The following is a 12,443-nucleotide window of genomic DNA, read 5'->3' on the forward strand; positions in this document are numbered from 1 at the left end:
CAGAAATCAGGGGGTCACCTGCTGCTGTTGAGGAATTAACCATAAAACCCAGTCAAAGGTAAATCAACGAGTTACAACATAATAGTACCAGTGAAATCAAATAAAATCTGCTCTCATGGGGCGATAAATACGATCCAGTTATTCCAAAATTTGTAAAATATGTCCCGTTGTGTTTTTAGTTGGAAGGTCAGCTTTTCCATTCTAAAAATCTGTAATACCAATCCAGTCCTCTAGAGTCGGTGGGTTGGAGTTAACCATCTCTTGGTAATTGCTTTTTTACTTGCCACTTAAGAGCATTTTCAGCAATTTTGTCTCTCGCTTACATTCCAAAAAATGAATGAATGAAGAAAAAAATATTTTCGAGAAAAGAAAATGCAATTTTTTGGGTCTCAAATATTTTTTTTGCATTCAAACACGTTTTCCTTTGATTAAAAACGTTTTTTTTTTTGTATTAAAGTGATTTTTTTTAAATGATAAATACACAAATGTCCTACATAATATGGCCCAAACACAAAAAAACACATCAATCAAAAAAGTTACTTCAAACTAAAAAAACTTCACTTCTATCAAAGAAAACATTTCCAATCAAAGAAAAACAGTGTTCAAATGCATTTTTTGAGTCTAAAATATTTGTTTACATTCAAACACTTTTTTATTTCATTGAAATCATTTTCTTTGATTGAAGTGATTTTTTTTTTATTTGAAAATATATATTTTTGATTGAAGCAATCTTTTTTTTGATTGAATAATTAAGACACAAATCTACCTCCATAAAACCTTTCACCATAAAATCCTAAACATTTAATAGTAAAGAGTCATGGTGAGAGAGTTACAGTCACAGTTCCAGACGGGCGTTTGCTGCTGGGGATCAGATGTGACACATCGAGCCCCGTGTGGCTTCTTCTCTGCTGAGTGTGTTGTTGTTGTTGTCTGTCGATGACTCGTTGTTGACCCGACGCTGCAGACTCTTTCAGTCGTTCCAGGTGTCGGGAGCTGACGGATAATTACAGCTTCACTCCTCCGCACCACAGTTTTGTCATATTTTCATCCTTTTTATGGCCTTGGAAGCTGAGAGGCATCATTTACCGTCCCCACACGTTCCCTGTGAGCAGCACATACTGTACTCTGTTTCCTTTTGTCTCCCCGGCCCGTCTTTGATCCTCACCCCTCTGTCGGGGGTCCGCTCTCTTGTCTGGGTTTTGGGACGTGACGCTGTGAGGACAGCTCGCCGTCTGTCACACGGGGACTGTTATGGCTGCTTTTCCCTCCAGACAGATAGATCCCTGTGAGGATAAGAGTTCTAAAGGAACAGAGACCTCTCCACCATGTTAATGTGGCTCTGGATGCGACCGCAGAGATAAAGATCCTCCTGCTCTTCTTCCTGCTTATCTGCAGCTGCCACGTATGAAGATGTTTCTGTTGAGGAGTTACAGCATCTTAAAAGAAGAGATAGATATCAGTTGTGCAATTGTGTCATCCATCTTAATAATTACTGATTTTCTTTTTAAAATCATCATGTAGTCAGAAGCTTTAGGGGAGCCACACCCTTCTTGATCCTGCTTATTTCCCTGTCCTCTGAATTGTTATCCTAATAAAAATAAGGGCTAAGTGAATAGGTGATAATCTCTAAAGGGAATTAGACGTCCTGCTTGTTATCCATAACAAACCGCTTCCAGAGACATCGGAAAACTTCAGTTCTGTCAAGTTTTGTTTGAAAGCTTTCAGATTTACTGTTTTCAAACGTATTCCTTTAAAGATTTAACTTAACAAATGACGTGTCGGGGTGTGGAAGCCCAGCCCACAGGACAGGGTGTCACAGGTACATTGGTCTGAAAAATAGTAGCCTCACAATATACAGGACTGTCTCAGAAAATTAGAATATTGTGATAAAGTCCTTTATTTTCTGTAATGCAAAAATGTCATACATTCTGGATTCATTACAAATCATCTTTTATTGATCAATATTAAGAAAACTCAAATATCCTATCTCAAAAAATTTGAATATTCTGGGAATCTTAATCTTAAACTGTAAACCATAATCAGCAATATTAAAATAATAAAAGGCTTGCAATATTTCAGTTGATTTGTAATGAATCCAGAATGTATGACATTTTTGTTTTTTTAATTGCATTACAGAAAATAAAGAACTTTATCACAGTATTCTAATTTTCTGAGACAGTCCTGTATAGCAAGAAATGTTCCCATGCGGTTTGTTTGGTGTAGAGGAGCGTCTACGTGAGATTACGGTGCACCACAAACTAATATTACAGTAAAACTATTCTGAACATCAATATTTTTCTAAGCCCGGTCATTTGCAAGTCATTTGTAAGCAAGGTGGAAACGTGAAACCACTTCTGAAAACGGTATTTAGGATGGGTGTTGGTCTGAAATTCAATTCAATTTCATTTCAATTTTATATATATATTGCGTCTATTACAACAGAAGTTGTCTCTAGGGGCTTTCCAGAGACCCTGAACACGACCTATGAGTAATTACATGAGCAATTAAAGATGAAAGACTGCTCTGCTGTCTGATCATGCTTTACACAGTAACGCTCTGTCCTCATGTCCCTTATGTTCCAGACATGTTTGACTTTGATGGCAGTGGTCTAGCCGTTGCTGTCATGTCCTGCATTGATGTCTGACTGTTTTCTGTTCCTCAGAGCGTGAGCTGAGCGCGTGTGAGCTGCACAGAGAGAGATCTCAGGCTCCAGCCTCCTCCGGGCTGGGCGTCTTCTCCTTCTTCCGGCCCCGGCCCGCCGTGACCCAGTACAGTCCTCAGTGTGACGAGCACGGGGCCTACGAGGCCACGCAGTGCCACGCCAGCATCGGCCAGTGCTGGTGCGTGGACGCCGACGGCCAGGAGATCCCCAACACGCGCTCCGGCCGGGGCAGCACCCCGCTATGTGAGTCACGTCAGAGCGGCTGAGAGAGGACGCTGTGGCTGCAGGGTCACGATGGATCTCCTTCTTTTTAACCCTTGTGCTGTCTTCAGGTCAAGGGAGGAGGAAGAGAAGAAGGAAGGAAGGAAGGAAGGAAGGAAGAATGAAAGGAAGGAAGGAAGGGAGAAAATAAGGAAGGAAGGAAGGAAGGAAGGAAGGAAGGAAGGAAGGAAGGAAGGAAGGAAGGAAGGAAGGAAGGAAGGAAGGAAGGAAGGAAGGAAGGAAGGAAGGAAGGAAGGAAGGAAGGAAGGAAGGAAGGAAGGAAGGAAGGAAGGAAGGAAGAATGAAAGGAAGGAAGGAAGGGAGAAAATAAGGAAGGAAGGAAGGAAGGAAGGAAGGAAGGAAGGAAGGAAGGAAGGAAGGAAGGAAGGAAGGAAGGAAGGAAGGAAGGAAGGAAGGAAGGAGAGAGCGGAAGGAAGGGAAGAATGAAGGAGAGAGCAGGAGGAAAGAAGGAAGGAAGGGAAAAAGGAAGGAAGGAAGGAAGGAAGGAAGGAAGGAAGGAAGGAAGGAAGGAAGGAAGGAAGGAAGGAAGGAAGGAAGGAAGGAAGGAAGGAAGGAAGGATGAAAGGAAGGAAGGAAGGAAGGGAGAAAATAAGGAAGGAAGGAAGGAAGGAAGGAAGGAAGGAAGGAAGGAAGGAAGGAAGGAAGGAAGGAAGGAAGGAAGGAAGGAAGGAAGGAAGGAAGGAGAGAGCGGAAGGAAGGGAAGAATGAAGGAGAGAGCAGGAGGAAAGAAGGAAGGAAGGGAAAAAGGAAGGAAGGAAGGAAGGAAGGAAGGAAGGAAGGAAGGAAGGAAGGAAGGAAGGAAGGAAGGAAGGAAGGAAGGAAGGAAGGAAGGAAGGAAGGAAGGAAGGAAGGAAGGAAGGAAGGAAGGAAGGAAGGAAGGGAGAAGGAAGGAGAGAGCAGGAGGAAAGAAGGACAGGAGAATTAGGTCATTTTGACCCAAATACAGTACAAGGGTTAAACAATATATTTATTAATTTTTCACTTTTACAAATAAAGAATGGATACATAATGTGATTCACATAAATAACAAGCAAAACAGGCAAACAAACAAAAAAAAAACACCAGCTCAGATCCATATTAATACCCTGGTTACAGTAAAAATGTACGGTATGACCAGTCAAGGAAATCCCTGCAAAGTGATATTAGAGACATCAGGCTCTACATAGTTCAAGTACGGCTCCCAAACTTTATACAATTGTTTTGTTTTTGCATGCAATTTACATGTAAGGTTCTCTAATGGCACCAGATCAAACACCACTCTCTGCCAGCCTTTAACAGTTGGTACTTTTTCGTAGATCCACTGCAATAAAATATTCTTCCTCGCTGCATAAGTAAGAATACAATACAGCCTCCTATTATGTTTTGATGTTAAGTGTTGTCCTGGGTAGCCCAATACCTGAGATACGGGTCCATCTCCAGGTCTAGTGCAAAAACTCTAAATCTTACCAGCAATATTTGTCCTATTTCTAGTTAAAATGTCAAATTTTTAGTCAAAAAATCTCATTACACTTAAAAAAAAGAGTCATTACCAGAAAAATAACTTGTTTGACAATTTTCACCTGTTTCAAGTAAATTTTCACTTGAAATAAGTAGAAAAATCTGCCAGTGGGACAAGATTTATCTTCTCATTACAAGCAAAAAAATCTTGTTCCACTGGCAGATTTTTCTACTTATTTCAAGTGAAAATTTACTTGAAACAGGTGAAAATTGTTGTTTTTTCCAGTGATTACACTTTCTTGTTTTAAGTGTAATGAGATTTATTTTTACTATAAATGATACATTTTAACTAGAAATAAGACAAATATTGTTAAGATTTTGAGTTTTTGCAGTGAATATCTTTTTTATTTCAGATAGCAGATTAGACCTTTGATTAGACATTTGCAGTTTACAACACGACCAAAAACAATGAGTTAGGGTACCAATTTCTATCTTGCATTTAAGGCACGTGGGTGAGAGAGTAGGATTGAGGTGATGTCTACGGTTGGGGGATATGTGCATTCTGTGTATAATTTTTAGCTGTATTGCTTGGGCTCGATTGCAAACTGAATTTGATTTAGCGTGTCTCCATACATGTATCATTTGTTTGATCACACACAGCAGGGGCGCCGCTGTCCTGCATGTTTTACATGTCTCCTGGCATCAACACACCTGCTTGAAGTGAATGATCATGGTCCGCTGGTCATCCTGGTCAGCACCGGTCTGTTCATCTGTACCAGGGGGTTTTGACAGAGTTCATAGACTGCTATGTTGCAATCATTTAGCCAGCTACGAACCCCTCTGTATACCAGAGGATTAGAGAAAGCAAATGCCAGGCCTCCCGTTTGCTTTTCTAATCCTCTCACACCCTGGTTGTAATTGGGTCATTCAACAGGACAATGATCTGAGGTGGTGACAATCGTTCAACAATAGTCCTGGCTGCACGGGACAGGAAACACCCTGGCAGGTCTGGCTGGTACCGGACCCTAGTGCAGGAACTCAGAGCAGAGGCAGGAGTTTGAGAGTAAAACGGTGCTGCCTAGGCAGAGAATCCAAACAAACTAGAGTACAAAATATAAAAAAATTAACAGGGACATGGAAAAAAAAATTAAAGCTGCAAGCAGTGATGAACGGGCCCTCCACCCTTGTGCACGTTCAGGCTGCAGTGGAAGCTTGTATGACTTGATGTAGATTCTTCAGGCCTGGACATTTAGCGGATGACACCACCCATGACTCTTCATGTCAAACCATTCAAAAGTTATGGCAGAAAATAGGAACTATCAAATATGGACCAATCAGATGAAGGGGGGGTGCGCTTTTTGGCGCCTAGCGTCGCCACGGTAACACTCTTGAAAGAGAAAAGTAATGTGCATCGTTGCAGGATGGAGACGCACATTTTGATGTATAACACACTTGGGGGCACGTTACGGTTCGGGCCGTATTAACTGCCGAAGGAATGGCATAAATTGCGCCAAAATTACACGATTAATTCAAAATGGCCGACTTCCTGTTTGGTTTCGGCCATGGCGCCAAGAGACTTTTCTTTAAGTTGGGACATGATACAGGTGTGCACCGATTTTCGTGCATGTACGTCAATCATATTTTTCTTCTGACGAAAGGAGGGCCTTTTTTCCCCCTAAACGTGCCCCAAAAGTCACCAAATTTTGCACGCAAGCCAGGCCTGGTGATAAATGTGATATTTAATGGTTTGCATTAATGGGCGTGGCCTAATGGCTCAACAGCGCCCCCTAGAAAACTTCGTGCCTCAAGCCCCACAATACGGTTTGACGTACATGCACGAAAATCGCTACACACCTGTATCATGTCACAACTTAAAGAAAAGTCCCTTGGCGCCATGGCCGAAACCCAACAGGAAGTTGGCCATTTGGAATTAATCGTGTAATTTTGGCTCAATTTATGCCATTTCTTCGGCCGTTAATATGGGCCGGACCGTAACGTGCACCCAGGTGTGTTATACATCAAAATGTGCGTCTCCATCCTGCAACGATGCACATTACTTTTCTCTTTCAAGAGTGTTACCGTGGCGACGCTAGGCGCCAAAAAGCGCACCCCCCCCCCCTTCATCTGATTGGTCCATATTTGATAGTTCCTACTTTCTGCCATAACTTTTGAATGGTTTGACATGAAGAGTCATGGGTGGTGTCATCGGACTTGGTTTTGAGTCCTTGACCTTTACTGGTGAAAATTGCACGCGCGAGGGCCCGTTCATCGCTGCTTGCAGCTTTAATTAATAAATGTATCTTCTGTGTGACTTTGAGACCAAGAAGCTAAATCCTGTGCAAAAGCCCTGTATGAGCGTATCTCCCCTCTGCTGTGCAGGCATCAACCAGGCGGTCACTCCCACCCCCCTGGGGCCGACCCCGCGGCCCGACGTGCACCCCGTCGCTCCTGGAACCCGCCTGCTGTTTGCTCAGAGCGGGAGGATTGAACACGTCCCGCTGGACGGATACAGCATGAAGAAGGAGGAGGCCAAACCGCTGCTGCACATTCCTGTATGAACAACCTCCATTTAGATCATTTAGATCATTTAGATCCTTCAGGTTCCCCCTGGTTTCAGCAGGTAGTCGCCCTTATGGTGGCAACGCCAGGCAACAAGGTGGAATAGCAGTTTCTTTCTTTCAGAAAATGAAATCTGGAGTGCAGCTGTGAGCGCTTGAGGACAGAAGTTTTTTAGGTAGTTTTGACACTCTACATTATTTTTCATTTACAAGCTCTCCCATAGGCAAATATATGGTAACGGTTAAGCAACAGCCAGCAAAAAATAGTAGAAAATGTAAACTTTTATATGATTGAGTGTCATAAATGTAATGTCTCTTAATTTCTATGGCATTTCATGAGAGTAAAAAAAAAAAGAATATTTTTTGGAGTTACCCCTAAAGCGTACAGTTAAGACGTTTGGTTTTACAAATGTTACAAATTTGAGCCATAGTGAACTTGTTAGAGTAATAGATTATAAGACAATATCCTATAATAATGTTTTAGTCAGCGAGAAGGTCATGCAAAGACCCTTGGTCAGCCAAAACTTTTTAGTGAATCACTTCACTCATAAAACTTGTGAAAAATGCTCTGTTCATAGAGAATAAAACCAGAAAGATGAGACCTGCTCTTAAAAAAAAAATTAAAAGTCCTTTACATTTGTACTCAAATTCTGATCAGATCCTTCAGGCAGGAAGGGGGGGATTTTTGTAGCGTGACATATGGTTATCAACGAATATAGAGTTGCTTTCTGTAATGGATTCAGTTTGGGCACTTGTGAGCATTCTTGTTTCTGCTGAAACACTTCTTTAATTGTTGGGCAGATCATCCGTCACACAACAGCCTCACTGTGCTGCAGACGAGCACAAAGCTCTCCATCAGCATTCTTCCTTGTCTTTGTTGCTCGGGACAAAAGACTCTTTGAAAAAGATGGCATGCAGATGAGTGACGCTTGCGTTTCTTGTCAGGACCGGGTGGTGATCGCAGTGGCCTACGACTGTGTGGACAAGATGGTTTACTGGACAGACATCACTGGGCCGGCCATCAGCAAGGCCAGTCTGGCCGGAGGAGACATCATCCCAGTCATCACTAAAGGTGCAGTAGCAGTTACAGCCCGGCAGATCGCTCAGACACAAGAGCTGTGTTCAATATTTACATCTCTTATCAAATCTGACATAATTAACCTATTTCTATACAGTGGACACAAAATACTAAGAGGCCTTCAGTCCTTGTGAATGATTCAAAAGTGCTGTGTGTCAAAGGCAGCCACTGATGTGTAGCTGGACCACCTGAGGATATTTCCTTAATCTGATTACTACGGAAGAGTATTAGGGTATTAGGGGAAAAATAAAAATAGTATTTTAGAGGAGGAAGATTAGTTTTTTACGGAAGAGTATTAGGACCATGCAGGAGAAAAATAAAAATAATAATTTAGAGGAGGAAGATTTTTTTTTCATTATGCACTTCAAGAAAAAAGTCGAAATGTCGAGAAAAAAGTCGAAATGTCAAGATTAATGTTGAAGTACAATTTTGAGAAAAAAAGGTGAAATTTCGACTTTTTTCACAAACTTTCGACTTTATTCTTGAAATTGTATTTCAACATTTCGACTTTTTTCTCGAAATTGAATTTCAACATTAATCTCGACATTTCGACTTTTTTCTCGAAGTGCACAATAAAAAAAAATCTTCCCCTCTCAAATATTTTTTCTCCTGCATGGCCCTAATACTCTTCTGTAGATTAACCTGATTCCTGCTGGGATGTCTCCAGGTCTCTCTCCGTGCCCCCGGCCCTCGGTGAAGGTGTGGGCTGCACACGGGCATGAGGGTGTTGATAAGCTCATGTGATAAATCTGCTCCCTGGTGTTGGAGCTGTTCAGCTGCGAGACTGTTCAGATACCGATTCACATCCACAGTCTAAGGGCCTCATTTATAAAAGAGTACGTAGGATTCATACTAAAAGTGTACGTGCGCTCAAAAGCCGAAAATGGCGGGCGCACAAAAAAATCCTGATTTATAAAACCACTTGCACGCAATGTTCTCTTTATAAATCACATTCCAGCTGGAAGGTTGTGCACGTGAATTCGCCTCATATCCCGCCCTCTACACGCCCACTTTCTACCATAAATGGTCAATGCAAACTACTTGATAACTGTATTTGCATATAAATGAGCCTGCTGAGCATGCGCAGCGCCACCTGCAGTCTGTTTCTGCTGCACGTCAGGATGAATGAGACGTGTCCAGCCATCGTGCCACTAAATTTCACGGAGACTGAGATGGAGATGTTGTGGATGAGGTGGAGGCAGGAAAACCACATTATTTGGTGGTCACAGTAGTGGCATCACTAACAAAAATAAAGCGAGTGAGTGGCAGCACGTCGTTGCTGCTGTAAACGCCTGCCAGAATCTGATTTCTGGCCGCGGGAGCGCGCACAGCCCGTTGAGCGATAGCACTAAAACGTCAGATTTTCAGATTATGAAGCTCAAGAATAAGATCAAGTCATATTTAGGCAGAAACAACTTTTCATTAACTGTATTCTGCCTTCAATCAATTTTTGGCAGGTGAAAAGACCTATTTTCAGTGGACAAATCACTTTTTGGCACAACACCGGCCTGGCGTGTCCTGCACCGCTGCTGCAGCAGCAGCAGCAGCAGCAGCAGCAGCAGCTGACTGACTGACGCTGTGCTTCAAACACAGAGGGACACGATCAGCCCTATTATATTACAAGTCTGATATGTAATGACATTAAAAGTATGACATGAATCTGGCTTCATTTCACCACCTCACCGTCTGCGTCGCCAGTTCCCCAGATCTTCAAAATGTCTGTGCGCTAGGATCAAGGTTTGCGTAAAGATACGCACATTTTCCCGTTAGTTTTTTTTTTTTAATCCCAACCTTTGCGTATAAGGGGGCGTGTGCATCTTTCAAGCCCTGTTTTGTGCGCACGCGAGCTTTATAAATGAGGCCCCAGGTGTGTTCCTCCCTCCACAGAGCTCCAGAGCCCTGAAGGCATCGCCATCGACGACGTGGCCCGGCTCGTCTTCTGGACCGACTCCATGCGAGACACGGTAGAAGTGGCCAAGCTGGACGGCAGCCAGCGCCGGGTGCTGTTCGACACCGACCTGGTCAACCCTCGGGCCATCGTCACCAACTCGGCATACGGGTGAGTGGTGGGAACATTAGCAGTGGGGCTGAGGCCGGGAGGTGACACTTACCACGATCAGAGCATGAGCCCAGGGCCCAGCCCAGGGCATGAGGGAACTAAGCAGCTGCTTAGGGCCCGTGACCACCAGGGGGCACCCAAGAGTTAAAAAAATATTCTGTTTTTAATGTGTGAGTGATGATTCATACATTATCAAAGGTATGTTATTGTACAAAACACAATAATTAATATTATTACATAAACAATATTATGTTAACAGACTAGAGTAGACTTCAAATTGTTGTTGCACATTTCTGTTGCAGTTTATTTAAAACCAAAAATAAAGTAGATAACGGTCTTACAGTAAATGGTTTATAAATGATCTATTTGATTATTTTGTTTCTTTTACTCAGTATCACACTAAGTACTATATCACTTTAAATATTAAGTGTAAATCAACCCCAGGCCGCTCTTGAAGATGAATTTGCTCCCATTTCAGATTAAAAACCATAGATGGTAAAAACCTGCCAGGCTGACAGTAGGATGATGGAAACAACTCTGCTGCAACTGTGCAGCTCTTTGACCTTTGACCTGTTTCTTCTCTGTGTGGCCAGTAGGAAGCAGTTGCTGACTTTGATCAATATGAATTGAAAGAGTTTTCTGCAAATTTGTTAATCTGTTGTTGCTTCCACGGTCTAAATCACTGTGGATTACAATCTGACAGGGAAGAACATGAAATAAGTTTATAGTGGGTGTGTGAATGATCAATAATCAGTATTATTGGCAGTAATAGAGGGCCCCAAAATCACATTTTGCTTAAGGCTCCATGGAGGCTCGGGCCGGCCCTGAAATATCAAGTGATAAACTCAAATAAAGCAGCTCTCTGCCATGTAATACTGATGGCAGTAATTGTACTGTGGATGGTTGTAGTAATAATGCTGGCACGAATAGTGTGGAAACCAAACAACCTAGCTCTAAAATATTCCTAGACATTACCATGCGTAGTTGAAGGAGTAGCCAAGCCAACTTTATTTATAAAGCACTTTAAGAACAGCAGCTGCTGACCAGAGGGCTGCAGGACTGACATGTCCAGAAATGTCCAGAGAGGTGGTTAGTAAACGATCCTGTAACCGCGCTGTTCCCGTCGCTCTCAGGCGGCTGTACTGGGCAGACTGGAACAGAGACGGGCCCAAAATCGAGATGTCCAACATGGACGGGACGGAGCGGAGTGTTCTGGTCAAAGATGATCTGGCGCTTCCCAACGGTCTGACCTTTGACCCCGACAACCAGCAGCTCTGCTGGGCCGACGCAGGTGAGTCTCCGCTGAAGGTCAGAACCTCTCAGAGGTGTCAGCATTTCCCCTGGTATTGATGTGTATTGATGTGTATTGATGTGTATCGGTGTGCAGGGACTCGGAGGGTGGAGTGTCTGGATCTGCACCGCCAGCGGAGGAGGCAGATCCTTGAAGGAATCCAGTATCCGTTTGGCCTGGTCTCCTTTGGGAAGAACCTCTATTACACGGACTGGAGGAGGTACAGTAGCAACAACTCAGCTCCACTCCAACGGCTCAGAGGAGATTTTGTTAAGCTCTTATACGTTCCAGCTGAATTCTTGGAAATGCTTTGTCATAAGATCTAATTTAAACTATAATATTTATTTGAAAATATGGAGAAAAGGCGCAACTGTTGTAAAAACTTGGAGACTTGGTTAGAGGTTTTTGAAAAATGGTATAAACTGATGTCAGAATAGATTATCATCATCTACAAAGACTAAAAAAGACTCCTTTTCCTAGATGTATTTAACGATATACAGGACTGTCTCAGAAAATTAGAATATTGTGATAAAGTCCTTTATTTTCTGTAATGCAATTTAAAAAAAACAAAAATGTCATACATTCTGGATTCATTACAAATCAACTGAAATATTGCAAGCCTTTTATTATTTTAATATTGCTGATTATGGCTTACAGTTTAAGATTAAGATTCCCAGAATATTCTAATTTTTTGAGATAGGATATTTGAGTTTTCTTAAACTGTAAGCCATGATCAGCAGTATTAAAATAATAAAAGGCTTGCAATATTTCAGTTGATTTGTAATGAATCCAGAATGTGTGACATTTTTGCATTACAGAAAATAAAGGACTTTATCACAATATTCAAATTTTCTGAGACTACTGTACAGTCACAACAAAAAGTATTTAAACCCTTTTGAAATAACCAGTTTTCTGCATTAATTTCCCATAAAATGTGATCTGACCTTCATCTAGTCACAATAAGAGTCAAACACGATGTCCTAAAGCTGATGACTCAGCAACTATTATTGAATGCACCCTTTAATCATTAAAGGTACTGGAGGATAAAGTTAGTGGACTGGCAGCAGCAACTTCTA

The 12,443-nt window shown here is 42.2% G+C and overlaps 1 protein-coding gene across 1 annotated transcript in view; it reads left to right on the plus strand.

The window, feature by feature from the left end:
* The window catches only part of LOC133447342 (nidogen-1-like), a 65,809-nt gene that overhangs the window by 43,169 nt on the left and 10,197 nt on the right, over positions 1-12,443 (plus strand). The window contains exons 13-18 of the mRNA XM_061726017.1: positions 2,663-2,905; positions 6,761-6,933; positions 7,885-8,011; positions 9,905-10,076; positions 11,210-11,367; positions 11,464-11,587. Of these exons, the coding sequence (XP_061582001.1) occupies positions 2,663-2,905; positions 6,761-6,933; positions 7,885-8,011; positions 9,905-10,076; positions 11,210-11,367; positions 11,464-11,587 (997 nt within the window). The remainder of the gene's footprint in view (positions 1-2,662; positions 2,906-6,760; positions 6,934-7,884; positions 8,012-9,904; positions 10,077-11,209; positions 11,368-11,463; positions 11,588-12,443) is intronic.

Source organism: Cololabis saira, chromosome 1, assembly GCF_033807715.1.
Source record: "Cololabis saira isolate AMF1-May2022 chromosome 1, fColSai1.1, whole genome shotgun sequence".
Taxonomy (NCBI): Eukaryota; Metazoa; Chordata; class Actinopteri; order Beloniformes; family Belonidae; genus Cololabis; species Cololabis saira.